The sequence below is a fragment of the Euwallacea fornicatus genome, chromosome 17 (genome assembly GCF_040115645.1).
Source record: "Euwallacea fornicatus isolate EFF26 chromosome 17, ASM4011564v1, whole genome shotgun sequence".
Taxonomy (NCBI): Eukaryota; Metazoa; Arthropoda; class Insecta; order Coleoptera; family Curculionidae; genus Euwallacea; species Euwallacea fornicatus.
In genome coordinates this window covers 946,817-963,679 of record NC_089557.1, presented here as the reverse complement: position 1 = coordinate 963,679, position 16,863 = coordinate 946,817, and the positions used below count along the sequence as shown (strand labels likewise).

The window sequence follows — 16,863 nt, the reverse complement described above, 5'->3', positions numbered from 1 at the left end:
AACGAGTATATTTAGACAAATGGATGCACCTGTCTCTCTCGCGAACGCTGACCTCTAGTTAAGTCTTTCTTTGTCTAATCCATTCTCTTGCGGAGAGAGCCGGGTTTTTCATTATTATTTTTTAACCATTTAGAGCCCCCGTGGCAACAACTTGTCAGACTAACGGACAATTTCCTCCCGAGAGGAGCGTTCGCCAGTTGTTCTAGGAGGAGCGGACTTTCAAAAACTCCCTCGTTCGCGAAAATCCGCCAGGAAATTTCCCCAATCCGAGCCTCCCAAAAGTCAAAAATGACTTAAAAATGTCCCGCTTCGACTGTCCTTGCGAACAGTTTACTCCAACCCCCGGCAACCCTGAGAACCCTTTAGGGCGCATTGTCGCCGCACGACGCGTTCCAAAGGGTTCGCAGGGCTACCGGCGTCGCCGCCACCGTCGTCCGTCATCGTCGCCATGTCCGCCGTTCGATTTTCGGTCGCAGCGGTTCGCCGTCGCGACGCCGGGCCATTTTTTCGATCGTTCACGCGATGACGCCGACGGAATCGTGGTGAAACACGGGAAAATGGTCAGGATGGCCGGAATGGAGGAACACGAGAGGAAAATCGTCGTCGAGTTTGTGCATCTGTTGGAAAAGTCCAAGCAGCTATTCAATGGGTTACGGTAAGGGCCGATGAGTGTGTGCACGTAGGGGCCAGGGCTCAATGGGCTGCCCCAGTTTCGCTTAAGCCTCGAGCGGCACTATTGTTGCGAGTTAGAACGATAGATAAAAGAAATCCGGGCTTTTCTCCCACAACAAAAAAAAAAAAAAAAACATCGTTGCCAAATTCGACGAAATTTCTTACATTTCAGAGACTTACCTCAATATGGGCACAAGCAGTGGCAAGCCTACTTCGGAAGGACCTTCGATATCTACACTAAACTGTGGAAGTTCCAGCAACAGCACCGGCAAATACTGGACACAAAGTACGGCTTGAAGCGATGGCAAATAGGGGAAATCGCCTCCAAAATTGGACAGCTCTATTATCACTATTAGTGAGTCCGAAACGACCTAAAAAACACACGCGCTCATAAGTCTTCTTTCAGTTTGAGGACTAGCGAAACAAATTATCTCAATGAAGCATACTCGTTCTATTCCGCGATTCGAGGCAGGGCCTATTATTCGAGGGCCGCAAAGGAAGACAGGTGGGTTTGCTTATAACGACGCCCCCTATTTGGTTTAATAGAGCTTTTAGGTCGGAACTGATGGTGAAAAAGTTGCGATACTACGCGCGTTTCATAGTGGTGTGCCTGTTGCTTAGACGAATGAAATTAGTTAGAGAATTGATAGTAGAATTAGACAGACATATCGCCGACTACACCAGTACCTACGAACCGGACGACCAGATCGAATGGAGCCTGGTCCTGGACGAGATCAAGGCATTTATTACTGCCGACTCCTTGGTTTCGGTCCTGCACGCGGATACAAACCCTATTGTTTTATCCCATAGGTAATAGGGCATTTTTCTTTGCTTTAGTTTATAATAACGCTGCAATTTCGAAGATTAAGTCCACTCACAACACCACCGGTAGAAAAAAATCAATATATGAATTTAACGCTACAAGAGATCCTAATTGTGGGCAGCGCCACTGAACAAGTGAAATTTTCGGAGCTCACGATGGACATGTTCAGGATGATACAGACGCTGGAGCGGGAACCGCAGGAGGATTTCAATCATATCTATGATGCCTCCCCGGCCCCGGGGAGGGTGCCGTACGGTATACCGGGGCAAAAAGGGTAAGTTCGAAAAGTTTAGGACGTACAAAGTGTCCGGGGCTCAATCGGACTACCACGGTTGGGCTCCTGAAAACAAACAGACTCTCGCACACTCGCGAAACGCGTTCGACGAATTGAAAAATACCCGCAAAGTTTCGAGATAAACGTAGCCAATTGCAGCGGAGCTTCTTTCATTGTCGGCATGTACAGTGTTGCCCACGTGCAGGCATTGTTTGTTGTGATGTTGGCTGTGTTTGTTCCGTCGACGGTCGTCCTTTCAGGACGAAATAAAATGGGTTTTGTGGTTAAACATCTAGCGTCCTGAGATCACAAAAGCGTAGTTGATTGTTGGGCGATTTTCGTTAAGCCGATGTGGGTTTCTTTGGGGACGTTATGGGCCGAATTCGCGGTTGTGAGATTTAATTGAATTGCATTATCTGATAACGTTTTGCACCAGCTCTCGTTTATTTCCCATGGTAGACATTTTCATTATCGGTGTAGATATTTGGAGAACGGCGATCGACCGTCGAGAAGGGAGAATCCGCACAAATACCTCCTCTACAAGCCGACTTTGAGTCAAATTCTGGTCTTTTTGGCCAGCGGATTCAAGGAACTGCCAGCCAACGGCGCTTTGTTGCTGTACCTCTCTTGTGATGGGTGCTTCTCGACGTCCAAACATCCGGAAGACAGTGAGTTTTCAATTCCATCACTTGTGAAGCAAATGCGGTTTTCAGGGGAAAAACATTGCTGAAGCTTCTTCGTTGCGCAGGCGCTCGGGGCAGGTCCGGTTTTAGGACAAAATGTCAATCGTTAAGCGATTAATTTAAATTGTTGAGAGTAAATTATCGGGGGCGCGCCGCAAAACGCAGGGGCGTCTTTGAAAGTCTCAGCGCACACCGGCTCGCACGAACTCGTTTTCGGTGCCATTCGAGCGATTTCGAGGGCGCCGTATACGCACATACAGGGTGTCTCGTGTTGATAGGACGTTCCGTTAACCGGCGATTCCTTATGCGAAAAAAACAATAAAACTTTCGGGTCGAGCAAAAAAATTTGGAGAAAAAATTGGGAAAACTGGGGGTCGTGCAAGCGTTTTTCCCACAAGTCTTTTTGCGCACGCCAATGTCGCATTTGTTCAGTTATTCAAATTTGTTGTTTCTTTATCTCGATCTCTTCATTCTTGGAAAACTTGATTTACAGCGTATTTTAGAGGATATTTCACCTCGTTGCTCCCCAATACGTGGCATTCATTATTTATTTATGTCGACCATATAGTTCTAGATCGCACATTATTGCCGTTTCAGTACATAGCGGACGTTGCACTTATCGATGTCCCGATTTTCCATTGGAAAGGCAACCAACCGTCCTTGTGCCACATCTGAGGCGTTGAGGACAATTTGTAAAATTTCGTCTTTCTGGTGTGGGCAAATAAATAAATAATGGAATCAACGTCTTTTTTTTGAGGGGGGTGGGGGTGGGGGTATAAGGCGAAATATCTTCTAAAGTGTGCTGCAAATAAACATTTTCTAGGAACGATCAAATCCAGATAAAGAAACAGCCAATTTCTTCAACTAAACAGATGCACCACAAAAGTTGGGAGAAAAACGTGCACTCGACCCTCCCTTTTCCTCCATCGTTTCTCCAATGTTTTTTTTAACTTATATCACAGTAAATGTGCATCCAATTGCACAATACATCATTAAAAACTTCGTTAAAATATGTTAAGAGACACCCCAGTTATTAGCAAAAGTTTTTCTTACGGACACCAACACCCTGCGTAATGGGCAGAAAGAGCCAAAGAAAAAAGCGCCATAAGGGGAGTCTAATGATTTTGACACAAGGAACCTCCGGTGACCGGATTAATGTGAGACACCCTGTATATAGTATATATGGTACGCCCATCGGCTAATTTATCAACGAATAAATTACTCTCATACGCTCTGGGTTGTGCGCAATGTTGTCGGATCACATTTTTTTGCAGTCATTAAAGAAAGCCATGTGCGCGTTCCGTTCAAACAAAGAAAGGGGGGTAATTTCTTCATCCCGAAGGAAAATCCTTAAAAATACTGATAAACTCCCCGTAAATAATAGATTGTTTTAAATTTAGCTAGATCGGCTATTCGGGCTATTCCTGTCCTCCGGAGCGTTGTCATTGCTTAATAAATCAATCGTCCCTGACCCGATTTTAATTCGCAGTGGGTTACGACTTGGGGGGCGTTGCCACCAGCAGCAAACGCGAGGGCGAGCACAAGAAAACCAAAGAAGTACACTGCCTTTACCCCGGTGACCTGTACCCTTTCACGAGACGTCCCTTATTCGTGATAGTGGACTCTGACAATAGTTTCGTTTTTCAACACATACCTAGGTATTTCGGACAGCCTTTAGTCACCTTAATGTCGCCCCAAGACATACCCCCTGCCTTCCAAGGTACGCCGTGCCTCTCCACCCCCCGCGTCATTGCAACATCCATTTGTTTATTTAAAGACCAACAACACAACGGATCCCTCTTCACGCTGTTCCTGCACTCACCACTAACCGCCTTCTGTTACTGCTGCAACATCACCAGCATAGCGATCCATCATTGGGAGCGCTGCCAGTCGTTCGTGGATCGTTTCGTCACGGAGGCCTCCAGGCTCTTCACCAGATCACGGGTGGATTTGTCATATCTTCAGTTCTTCGGTGACGATTTTCTGCGACTCCTGCTGCTGCGCTACGTGTTCTGCGAGGTCGTTCTGCACCTCCACCGAGCGTTCAGAGGCAGGCAGTACCGGCCGAGGTGCCAACCCCCGTTGCCCGACGCCGAACTGCTCGAGCACCCCTCTTTGCAACACCTGGTGCTCGATCTGGCCGCCCATTTGGAAGTGAGGACGCACTTCGTGGAGGGGAACGAGCTGGAATGATCCAGGTAGGTTGCGAGCCAGTTTCCGAGCACCGCAGTCAGTAGTCGTTCTTCAACAGGTCTTCCTCCTCATGGCTTCATTTGGGGCTCCAGAGCCAATCCGCTCCGAGAACTCATGAGGATGGAGGGGGAGAGCCCTCCCGCGAATTTGCCGTTTCGTATTACGCAGGCCTGGCGATCGTAGTGGTCCTGTTGGCGGCGGCGGCGCGCCTGTTTGTCGCCGAAGTCTCGCGAATGTTCCAGAGAATTGTGAATGCGTTGCACTATTTGGACATCGATTTCGAGCGAAAATCGACGGCGACGCGCGACGCGCGCTCTTTGGAGAATGTAGTCGTCGCATAAAAGAGCTTTCGTAATATTAAAACAAAAAAATGATAGACTTTTAATGAATTTTACATACCGTGATACTACTTAAAATTTATTATTATTGATTACTCATCATCGTGGAGTAATGTGCATTGAACTTTCCTCAGTATTTTGACTTTACCTAGAGAGCACACGTTTGTTTCAATTTTCGTTGTAGAGGATCTCATCCCTAGCGACTCATGGATGCCGTAGGCTCACATAGAAATAAAGAGGTATTATACTAAGCTCAAACCGTTGTTAATGCAAAGTGTATTATAGAGGCGTTTGTATTAAACTTGTCAATGCACGTTACTGAACAAATTAACATTATATTCGGCTCAAGAGCGAGCACAGCGTCTTTCACAGAAATCCGTTCACTTTAAGCTCGACTTTTTTCGAAACTACGAAGGTTTCAACGTTTAAGCGAAGCTTCCGTTGAATTTTTCATGCTGTATATTTCTAACGTCTATAAACAAGTACCGTAACGTTATTTTCGGTTATTGACAATTATAGGAATTACTAACTTATTGAGATTTAAATAAAAATAAAAAAAAAACAGTTCTTTGATTATTAAATCGTGCAGTTTTATTTCAGGCCGTATGCGTCAATGCCCCGTAAGAACGCAACTTGTACAGGGTGTCAGTTTTGCGGGCGTTTCAGCCGAATTAAGATGCGGGGTCGGCTGAATTGTGGCAAGGTTGGGCAGTCTCGGGCTGATCAGTGAACGTTTTCACATCGGCAACGTCGCCGATACTGTTCGAAATATCCGTGAAAAAACAATTGCTATCGAAACGTGCAAAAATTGAACATGGCGGCCACGCGAAGAGAGATCGAGAGAGAAAACTTGATGTTACATGTTGCCGCGGAAACGCGCTAATAACGATCGATAATTGGAGGTTTGAGAGGGCCGCGGTAGAGGGAGGCCCAAGTAACTGATCGATTGATAGGGCCATAGGGGGCAGCAGTACAGCCGCAAGCCGAACTAACGAAGTCTAAGTCCGGCTTAAACTTTGGAACTGAAGAAAAAACGTGAAATGTCTGTTCACATGGACTGAATTTATAGCTTCGTTAAGGCGCACCGTACAACGTATCGTTAAGATTCCACGTATATATAAGAACCGGCGATGTCGTCGTAGTTACGGTATTGATCGTATCGTAAGTCCGATTAATTACCTTACTAGATCTGAGGCTCGTGCGATCAAAGTTTGATCAGTCTGTAGTTTTTCCAGTGGAAAAACATGTTAATTCTTGTATCTATAGATGGAAATGGCGATAAAACAAAAACTTTTCTCCGTCTATATTAGACAAAGGAATCGGTTGCTCCCTAGTTCTGTGACTCAGACTCGGAAAAGGGTAATTTTTAGCTGTAACAAAGGAGAAGTTTGGCCATTGCGATGCACGGACCCATGTACACACAAGGACATAACGAGCCCTTTATCAAGCCCCGATACGAATCTTCAAAAATTTTCTGCCTGTTAACTCGGCTTCTTAAAAGGATAATATCCCCGTTCAAAAATTAATTGCCCTTCCATCGAAAGGCAAATTGCTTATTTCATCTTCGTTTGCAGAACGTCGAAATTCTAGTCGTTCTTTATACCGCCGTTATACGGGGTGTCCCAGAAACAATGGTGTTGCCACCAAACCAGGCCGATATTACCTGAAGGCTCGTGGTTGCTGCCGTGGTGAGCACATCACGAGAAACCGGCCAATGGACCCTAGAGGGAGGAGCAGCAAGGTCTTTTCATTGATAAATTGCAGATTGGGTTCACAATGGGGAGGAGGTGGGCGACCGATAAACGAAAGTACTGTAATTATACTATTTCAGTCAAAAAACCGCAATGCTAAAGTACAGGGTGTTCCTTAATGTCATGCTAATATATCAGGATGCGATTCCCACGGTCGTTTCATGAAGAAAAATTCATGTGAACATATTTCCGCAGCCCATAAAATTTTTTTACAGAATGTTCAAAATTTTTTTCCAACCGTTATTTTGAAATTTTTCAAAAAGCGCTTTAGATATTGCTTCGAAATTTGGCGTGTGTTAACAGGACGTAAAACCTCGCATTTTAATAGGAACAGTAGTTCTATTGCCCAACCAATAGCGTCCCTGCATACGTGTTTTCCGAAACAAGGCGTACGCCACTGACGTGTCTTCGCGAGGATATTTTTTCTGGTCAGACTGCCCGATTCTACACGAAAGAGTCTCTCTAAAAAACATTACACCTCATTGGGAATTCATTGAGCCCAGGCATGGGAGACCCTTTATAAAGCCGTAGTTCAACACAGCCAAGACTGGTCCGCCTACGAACAAGGGCCAGAACTTTTGAGTTACGAAAACATGCCGTTCGCTTATTTGACCGGAAATAGCGCCATTAATCAAAAACAAACCGAAAAGTCTGAATGAATAATCAAATACAGGTTAATTATCCCTAAACCAGGTGTAAAAGTCATAATATTCCTGCCCTCGGGGGAATAAATGAATATATTACCAGCAGTGGTGAGTTACAGATGTTTTTCGCACCCCCTTCAGTTTTTGCTTCGGGGCGCGCGAACGTCTGTTTATCGCGATCAAATAATGTTTTTCGTGCTCGTAATTAGTAACGAAATGCTTTATTTTTGATGTAATTTAATCAAGAAAAAATTTAATAGAGAGTCGATCAGCGGGATAATGGCTCCGGAGCTTCCCCTCTCTAATAAAATAACCGGCCAAAGTAAATATTTTCCCATAACATATTACCATTAAGCGAGTTAGTTACAGGCCCTCGACACGAGGATCGAGCAAATCATCTCGTTCTGTTTAATGTTCATGCTAAATCGAATCGCCCAGTACAATGCATTATTATGGAGAGGGTGTGCCAGGATTTGTTACGGTGTTGATTCCGAGAAGGGCGACGAATTGATGCCTGGATGAAAACACCGAATGCTGACAACGCCCAAATTCTAATGAATTCGCAGCTCTATCTTGCAATTTATGCACATTCCCAAAAATCCGTTCTAGGGGATTAAATATGCGCATACGTAACAACAAAGGCCATAAAGATGTATCGAGCAGATAAGCGGATGAATTATTAATGATCCAAATTCAAATTTCGCCGTTTTAATTAATCTGATAGAGCGGCCCGCCATTACTGGCCATATTTCAGCGTTTTGCTATCACGGCAAAAGCGTCGGCTTTTATATTCTAATTTACAATTGTGAAACGCACCCTGATCGAATGTTCCCGAACGCAGGAAGGATGTAGGAACCATGCGTCTTGTCCCCAGAACAACAGTCTTGTGGCAATTTCCCTGCCGGACAACAAACAGTTGTTCTAAAGATCCGGCACTCCGGGAAGCAGTCCGTCAACCATTTCTTTCCAGACCGGGTTCCAGGCCACAAATCATGGCTCTTTGATGTCTAATTTATGCCCATATTCGCTCCTTGTTTATGCGTCTGATATAACGGACAGGAGCTCCATTGATTATTGGAAGCAATAATGGATGAATTAATACTTCAATGGTGGGTCATTGGGAAGCTGTAATGGCGAAAAGACGAAACCGGGTCGCGAAAAGGGACCGTGAATTGAGGGGGAATGTTGTCACCGAAAACGCCTGCACAAAAATTCGGAAGAAATCAGGACACTCGAGTGTGGGGATTCTCGGTTTTTTAAAAACTTGCTGAATTTCACGACAAAACTTCGTCTGCCCGTTCCTAAGGTAAAATTATTAACGATTATCGTCGTTTTCGTCAAAGCCGCTTTGGGACTGAAAATGGTAATGCAAATTGTTAGTGCCCATTTCCAGAGTGAGGGAAGACGTTCGTGAGCAAAGGACTACTTCAAAATGTTTTCTCTCTTTTTTCTATTGCGCGTAATAAACAGAAATGGAGTGCACGAGCGCCCCCTAGATTTGTTACGTTAGTTCCGAGGTGGTCGCATCCTTGTAGGGAGCAGACAATTTGTATGGTGTCTCCCCAGAGCGAAATAAAAGAAAAATGATGAAATTTTCAAAATGGCTGTAAAGTCGCGCCCCGGCTGCGTCAAAACGTCCCTTTTCCTCTACTATTTTCGTTTCGTGACCACATGTGATAATGTGTCGGGCCGACCTTTAAGGTGCCAGTTTGCCTCGCTTTGTATATAGTTACTTATCTAACAAAAGCAACACTTTGCCGCTTGTCGATCGCGGTTGACCAGCGAACGGGCACCAGGCTTTGGTCGGCAATTGAGCGAACTGCGATGACATTTTTCTCTGCGACCGTCTCGTGCGTCCCAACTCTGCCGCCTTGGCTAGATTTCACCAAATGTCGCCGTGCGGTAAGATCTTCACACGCACACGTGCAGTATAAAATGTGTTATCGCACGCACGCCAACGCAGTTCGTTTCGCGTGCGCAACTCTGAGCCGGGCGGCGTGCGGCGAAGTGGCTTTATCGCACGCTCGCCCAAAAACTAAGTGCCAAACAAGAAAGCATCAATTTTGCCGCCTCTATAAATTAAATATCCATCACACATCACGGACCGATCGGCCCCCGGAGCACGCTCCGGGGTCGATTTCACTTATCCCGTTGCAAAACAATCCGCCACCACCCGCCCTGCTCGCCCGACAGGAGCACGTTCCAGCAGGATGAGCGGATCCCGCCGGGAGAGGGGGAGAGGGCGGCTGCAGGTCGGGGGTTGGGCCCGCCCCGCCCCTTAGGAACAGCCACTTGCGATATCGTTTCCTGATGGCATTCCTGTTGGCGGCGCGCCGTATTCCACAGGACCAGGACTACATTTCCTGACGTTTTCCTGCCCCGATCTGTCAAAAGGACAATCCTGGAGGACGCGCGCCAATTACCCGCCGGTCGACTTTCCGAACGAACTTCCAACTCAGGCAGGAAGCACCACGTTTTGTGTTAAGTTACGGTTATCCGGGAAAAGGAATTCCGATGTTTCTGGAATACTCGGTTGTGTCCGGTGAAGGTGTGATTGCTTGATCTCTGACATGATATTGACTGAGATGGTGCGAGTGACGCGCCGGTGAGGCGGCCCGGTCACAGGTAAGTTACGTTCTTCCAGGATCAAGACCGTACATGGAATTTTTTTTTTAGATAACAGACGCACACATTTAGCGCTAAAAATAAAAATAATAGTAATGTAAAACGGTGCATAATGAGATGAGGGAGCTCTTCCTGTTCTTCTAATTGAAACGGAAACGGCCAATCGTGTATTCGGACGCGAGTAAATCGCTCGCCATATGCCTTCTCAAGTCGGTGCGTTTTCGTTTTTTTTCACGGTTTTGACACGCGCTCCCATCGCGAAAAATGAGCTCGATCTGTGCCCAGAGTTTCGTCAATTTCCACTATTTCCAATAAGGAAAACTCAGTGATGAAGGTGGCGGTAAATACGTGACTGTTGCGAGGAGTTAAGAAGATAATTTCCTTGAAATGAGGTAAATCGTAATCGAACTGCGAAACTGTTATTTTTCTAAATGTGCCGCCTCACGCGAGTTTCTTGCACAAGTGCCCGAAAGTCGAAGTGGAGAAGGCGGCAAGTCCGTGGGTTTTGTGGTCACAATCGCTAAAAAAAATTACTAATTCACCACCATCAGGCGTAACGGGACTATCCGGCCCTAACGAGAATCGGGGAGGGCTGGGGGGTGGGGGCCAACAGCATACCTCAACAAGCTAAGATTGTCGGAAAATTTAAACACCATAAGTTTCCGCGATTTCGATATCTTATTTTCTCGCATCGGGGTGTCCGCGATAAGACGGGTCCTCACGTGGATCTCTCCAGTAGATTTTTCTAACAAAAGTTGCGTCAAAATTTTTCGCGCCCCTGTATTCGTGGCACGTGCGTTAGAAATCGATCGGAACTAGATCAAGGTCGTACTGCGCAGGAAATGAAAATAGGAAAAAAATTCAAAAACCTTCGTTATGTTATTCATCGAAAATTCATAATAATTCTGAAGAGGGGGGTAGGTACACCGCCGACTTAAACAAAGCTTGAACCTTCGAGGAAATGGACGCAAAGAAATTTGTATGAGTCGATTTTAATTGTATCCAGGATCGTACCGCGAGCGAAAAATGCGATAAAATGTATCGAGAACCCCGCTTCGATTGGTTCGTCCGTGGTTTGCAGCTCATAACGAAATCAAAGTCTCATTACACACCCGCTGATATCTCTGAAAGATTTTTACGAGGTCTGATCGCACCATCTACATGTAATCCCTCTTTAAATTTTCACCAGACGAAAGTGCCCCATCCGCCGCAAAATGTACGAGAGCTCCTGTTCGTATCAGGGAGCCCTGGAGCTGAAACGTACCCCATCCACGACTTGCCCCCTCGGTATTAAAACCGAGGAATTTGGAAGTTCTACCGATTGGCCCGCCTACCGGTTCTGCAACCCCAGCACCTTCGAGCAGCTCAAGCAAAGCGTGGAGAAGGCCAAAGCGGCCCTACAGGTAACTTAAACCAACACAACCTTTAAAATCAATTTAAAACAGAAACTTTCAGGATAGAACCTCGTTTTTCGGGAACGCCAGCGCCTTTAGCGACCTCTACAACGTTTCGTCCACGGGGAGGGCGCATCATCAGGACAATAACATCCACGACAACTCCCGGTTGAGGGACACCACGGAGGTGGACGTTAAGCGAGGTAATTTGATGGCCACACTTCGTTATTTTGCCGAATGAAAAACCGGCCCCAATTAAGCAAATTTTTAAGAGGTCTCGCCAACAAAGGGCTATTAAGGAATCAAATAAAGGCGCCCCCCATTTAAAAAACGGTCGCAAAAAGAAAACAAAGGGACAAAGAACGGGGGCGGAGGGTCTGCAAAGAAAGTCATCTCTCGGTGCTGCCGCCGCCGCCGCCGCCGTCGTCGACGACGACGTCGGTTTCACTGTGGATAAAAGGAGCAAAGAATGCAAAGATATAAAGGGATAATAAAAATCTGAAGGGCATTGTGTGAGATATGGGGCAGAGGCAGGAATGGAATTCATAAATTCACATGCTCGGTGCTTAGAACAAACGCAACCTCCGAGAATCAAACGCAATAAATCCATAGAGGATAAATCAATAGAGGTTGGGATATTGGCCCGGGGTCGGGGGGGGCACAGCTCTCAGTTCAAATTGATAGTGACGCGTTTCCGGCCTCTAATTGACGTGTGCGAAGTGATTGATGCGCCGCTTCCGCTCCACCATGTTTGATCGGCCCGTTTAATTGCCCCCCTTATCGCGGCCGCCCTCAATCCCATAGGATCGTTTTCGCATGATCTCACTTGATTGGCCAATAAGTTCATCCCCGAAATTCCGAAAAACGTCGCAAATAAACAATAAAATTTCTTATTTGCCTAGGCAGATCATACTCCATTCCTGCCCCAAGTAGGCGCCCGTCTTTAAACGCATAATGCCCAAAGTGTTACCGTTAGTAGTTCTCTGCTTTATCTCTCTCAATTGTCAAGCGAAATGAAGAAATTCTTTAAACCGCGGAGAGAGCGTTCCATTTGGCAACGTGGCCCGCGCGGGCGGCAGCACTGAAAATTGTTCATCTGAGCAAACAATATTAAATTTTTGTTGCAATTTGGCTTCCATATTCAAAAAACGACCGAACGCACCATTTGTCTGATCGTACTAGAGGCACCGACTCAGGGGCGTCTCTTGAGGAGTTTGACGATTTCAATCAACTGATTTTTAAAGAATCTCGGTACGCCCCTCAAACTTCTCTACCCATCACCGGGAAAAAATCTTGTGCAAGATTTCCGGAAACTACTGTACAATGTCACCTAAAGTTCCACTGACGCTGCCACCACCGGCACAACCGTCCGTCACTTGTAGTTACGCACAATTTAATAGATCTAATTTTTCCCAAAATTTCCGTCATGGACTTCGTCACATCGTTCCTTTCGGACTACGTGGGGGTCTACCACTATCTGGTAATGGCCGGCTGCGTGATGGGGGCCTTCTACCTCCACGATGTCTTCAACAGCAGCTCTCGCGACAAGAACGATTCCCAAAAGTTCATCAGTTATGGATACGATGCGCACAATGGACCTTCGGTGTGGAAGAACGTGTTCCAAGAAGCTAAAGGCCAAAGACAGTCGCCAATTAACCTGATTACCGCCTTTTCCGTAATGCGGCCCTTTGAGCGGAACCCCCTCAGGTTCTCCAACGAGTTCCATCAATTCCCTTGCGAAATGATGGTGCACAACAACGGTGTAAATGCCGTGTTGTACGCCAAATGGAAGAGTCCGGCACAACCAAACATCACTGGAGGACCCTTGGAGGACGGTGTTTATAATTTTTTGAACGTGAGGTTCCGATGGGGTCCCATTGACAACGAGGGATCTGAACACATGGTGGATTCCCAACAGTTCTCCGTCGAGATGCAAATGGCCTTTGCGAAAGACAGCGACAGTTCCAATAGCCGCGACCTTTTGGACATTGCTCGGGCCAAGGATTTGCTGATGCTGAGTTACTTCTTCATGGTGACTCCCACAGACAACCCATATTTGGAACCGTTAATTCAGGCTTTGAAAGTGTTGAAATATCCGATGAGCTGCGCGAACGTCTGTCCGTTCCCGTTGAAACTACTCGCTCCCGCTTTCCTTAAAAATTACTTTTTCTACGAGGGCTCCCTGACGTTTCCTCCTTGCACCGAGGGAGTGAAGTGGATCGTTCAGCCGGAACCTCTGCTCATATCGAGCAGGCAGGTGAGCCAGTTTAGGAAGCTGAAAGCTTTGAATTGCGTTCCGGTCATCAGCAATTTGCGGCCAGTGCAGATGCTCAACGGACGGGAAGTGCTGTATTATGGTTAGATTCGCTACGGCATTGTCGTGGTAGAAGGAAATTTTCAAAATAAATCTTTACAACCTTAAAAAAAAACAATGACAATTTCAGTACAACAAAATCAAGTGCCAGAGGGAAATAATGTTGGATATCCGACCATCGTTCGTTCGTTCGTTGATGGATTAACTAACGGGGCCCGAAAAGAGGGGAAATCGCAGCCCCGTCCCGGATTCCGCAACGTAAGATGGCAATCCGGGGGGATGATTCCGGGCCCGGGGTCGCCATGGCAACACCCGGCGGGATCTTATTGGGCCCCGATCGTGGGGGGTACGCCGTCGCCATGCCACCGTGACTAAATTTTACGCGCCGCGACGCTTGATGAGCCGACGCTAATTCGGGAGGATCATACAATTTTTAACAGCAATAATAATCGGAAAAATCTCGGTCGACAGCGTTTGTGGTTTTTGTTACGCTGCTTTACTCCTCCGTCCCGAAGACATTTGGCGTTGATTTGCGCGTTTTTCGTTTCAACATCCGCTAAACCGAAAATATGCCCAATTCAATAAAAAAATAATAATAATAATAAAAACAAAATCGAATCGACATTCAATGAAACCCCTTTGGTAAAACCAGAGAAGTGGCAACGCCACGATTGGCAATTGTTTTAAATGTGAACCTCATCGATCTATAACAAATGAGATCTAGCAAACAATTGCCAAACGTTGAATTGAACTTTGTCCCATTTTTTGAACGGAAGGATGTCATCTATTAGCACCTGTCATTTGTGGCATTGTCGCCATAGGTGCGTCACGCGCCGGCGCAAATATGCGACGTAAAATATCCTGGCGACCTTGCTTCCGCATTTCTCGCCGTGATGTGCCGATTTGCCACGGAGACTAAACGAAGTCAGCAAAAGAACCATACAACGGCCGCTCTCCCTAAATCATCGATGGGTTCATATTCCGATGAACACGAATGACAAGCTGACAACATTACCAGATCGAGCAAAATATTTATTTTACAAAAATACCTTTGTGTCAAGCCGAAAATGAGGAACGACGCTTGATCAAATGGAAATTCACCGAGAAAAGCGGAGTGATGAGAGCCCTAATAGTCAAACCAAATAAACGACAACGAGGCGTTTGACGGCGGTTTTGACTATGGACGTTGAATTTTGCAATTTAAACGTTTATCAATTCAGTTCGGCTTCGAAGCCGTTTCGAGAATTCTCGGGGTCGTATCGGCATTGAAATTGTATGAAACGCGCAACTATAACAACAATGACAGAACTGACGTTAATAATGAATGTTGCACGTCAACCGCTCCTGTCTTTTGTCAAAACCGACGTGGAAACGGACTGAATTTTTCATTAGTTCTTTGGTTCTCATTACTTCTCGATTTCATGGTACTCGAATGGAGTTCAGTAGCTGTCCTGGACGGACGCGTTTGCAATTACACGAAAATAATTTCGTTTTCGCTCGTTCTCATTCGCAACACACAAAATTCATAAAAAAAAACTCGATGCTCTTGATAACCCCCCCGCGAGGAACGCTACGAATACCAGGCAAAACGAAAAAACTGCCACAACCCCTAGATACATCATAAAATCCGGCAAGTCATCCCAGATCGGTAGGTGGCAACGATAAGCGTCGGGCCGGGTGTTGATAAAAGCCCTCTAAAAGGCCGCCCGGGAGTCATAAGTGATGATACGGCAACGACGGGCGGTTACCCTGTTATTTATTACCCCCGTTAAACGGGCGGGGAGTCACTCCCCCCTTTGGCTGTCTAAACACACAGTCGTTAAACGTATGCTTGTGCCCCCTTTCACGGTGAATCAGCGCATTTCTTTTTCGGACGATGGCCAGTTTCAAGGATCGTTGGAATTTCTCCGAGAGATTCATAAATGAGAAAGCAATACATATAAAGATTGAAGATGAATGTGGGGTCCAGGCTCAGGGTGAGGGATAATCCCCAAAGTTTGTAATACTATGCCGCACTGGAAATTAATGTTATAGCAGTGGTGTAGCGGCTATTTTATTCTGAAGCCACTAAGAGTTAGATTTCTGCCTCCTTTCCGGTGGGAGCGCTTTTGTCACGTTATCTATAGGATGGCTTCAATTGTTCCACGACCTTGTCGAAGTGATTATATTTCAATATGGCCGTCGGGCGCAATGACACTGACACATGATATATTGTCCCATCAGCCATTTCAAACTATCAATGTCACAACGGCAACGGCCATTTCGCTGCACCTTTGTGGTATATTTCGCTGAGAGATCCATTGAGACTCGTACTGTAGCAATTTTTGTTTGTTAGTACGCCCCTGATTTCTCCCTTATAACCGACACGCCCCGCCGGTTAGCGGGTGCCACTAATTGATATACGGCCGCGTTCGCGTCATGCCGCCGCTCCGACCCTGACAGTTCTTTGTTGGTGAGAAAATGGATTTCCATTGGATATATCACGTGATTTATCGCGATCCCGTGTCGAACTGTCGGCAGCGATGATATGCGATCCAGGAACGGGGGGTAAAGTTCAATTGTGTTTTTTTTTTTCGAAAGTGGGTGAAAGATAATAAACCTCTCGCAATTGGAACATCTCTCACCCTGATTACTGTAATGAGTAAGCCGCCCGCAGTAACGTCAGTTGTCTTTTGTATGTCAAGTAAAATGGACGCCAAAATTCATCAAATATGGCGTCACATGTCGTCAGCTGCCATTTTTAACAGCAAGAAAACAATGGCAACTTCAGGCAAACGTCAGTAAGGGCAACAAGATGGCCGCCTTTTATCGAATGTTTTTATTTTATTATGACATTTCGCGGCTGTCAGCAAATTGTAACCGCAAGTGTCATTATACGTCAAAATTACTCGCTTTCTTCGCAATATCTGGGAAACCATCCGTTTTCCAATTAAATCTAACTGAAAATAGATCTATCGCGGTGTTGTAACGCCAGGACGAGTTACGCACCGAACTCCATCACAATAAAACATAATCGTAACGATACGGGGGCGCCGTTATCATGAGACATCGCCCCCCTCGAGCGCTCGCTGATTAATAGACTCCGATCCCGGGCATTTAGTAGTTCGCAAGTTCCACACTAGGGTTGAAATAATCTGATAACGACTTTATAT

General features: G+C 46.0%; 3 protein-coding genes and 1 long non-coding RNA gene across 6 annotated transcripts in view; 3 read left to right on the top strand and 1 right to left on the bottom strand.

Annotated features, from left to right (window-relative positions):
• Positions 1–145: 145 nt before the first annotated feature.
• On the top strand, positions 146–5,564 carry LOC136344406 (protein SCAI). Of its 2 annotated transcripts, none has more exons than XM_066291836.1 (9): positions 146–655; positions 845–1,027; positions 1,079–1,177; positions 1,219–1,482; positions 1,536–1,769; positions 2,250–2,437; positions 3,942–4,172; positions 4,230–4,650; positions 4,704–5,564. In XM_066291836.1, the coding sequence occupies exons 1-8, from the start codon at positions 300–302 to the stop codon at positions 4,643–4,645; spliced, it is 1,971 nt and encodes a 656-aa protein (XP_066147933.1). In that variant the 5' UTR covers positions 146–299; the 3' UTR covers positions 4,646–4,650; positions 4,704–5,564. The 2 variants fall into 2 exon arrangements, with proteins under 2 accessions (XP_066147933.1, XP_066147934.1); XM_066291837.1 differs by having other exon boundaries at positions 154–655; positions 1,228–1,482.
• LOC136344416 (uncharacterized) overlaps positions 953–16,863 on the bottom strand; it is a 30,668-nt gene continuing 14,757 nt past the window's right edge. Inside the window, exon 3 of the long non-coding RNA XR_010732959.1 lies at positions 953–1,043. This is a non-coding gene — a long non-coding RNA (uncharacterized lncRNA). The remainder of the gene's footprint in view (positions 1,044–16,863) is intronic.
• Ets65A (DNA-binding protein D-ETS-3) overlaps positions 9,538–16,863 on the top strand; it is a 29,689-nt gene continuing 22,363 nt past the window's right edge. Inside the window, exons 1-3 of one of the 2 annotated variants that reach the window (XM_066291861.1) lie at positions 9,538–10,003; positions 11,193–11,406; positions 11,459–11,600. In XM_066291861.1, the coding sequence (XP_066147958.1) occupies positions 11,218–11,406; positions 11,459–11,600 (331 nt within the window). In that variant the 5' untranslated portion in view covers positions 9,538–10,003; positions 11,193–11,217. Of the gene's footprint in view, positions 10,004–10,180; positions 10,396–11,192; positions 11,407–11,458; positions 11,601–16,863 lie in introns of those variants that run through there. The other variant, XM_066291860.1, reaches the window with a different exon arrangement.
• Positions 12,764–13,835, top strand: LOC136344411 (carbonic anhydrase 7-like). The gene has a single exon (XM_066291862.1). It carries the CDS (start codon positions 12,824–12,826, stop codon positions 13,757–13,759), a length of 936 nt encoding a protein of 311 aa, XP_066147959.1. The 5' UTR covers positions 12,764–12,823; the 3' UTR covers positions 13,760–13,835.

Bases quoted from the DNA above. Each gene is read 5' to 3' on its own strand.
- LOC136344406 (XM_066291836.1), top strand. From the start codon at position 300: ATGTCCCGCTTCGACTGTCCTTGCGAACAGTTTACTCCAACCCCCGGC. The intron at 1,028-1,078 runs GTGAGTCCGAAA...GTCTTCTTTCAG, and splicing joins CAGCTCTATTATCACTATTA to TTTGAGGACTAGCGAAACAA. The intron at 2,438-3,941 runs GTGAGTTTTCAA...TTTAATTCGCAG, and splicing joins GTCCAAACATCCGGAAGACA to TGGGTTACGACTTGGGGGGC.
- LOC136344411 (XM_066291862.1), top strand. From the start codon at position 12,824: ATGGACTTCGTCACATCGTTCCTTTCGGACTACGTGGGGGTCTACCAC.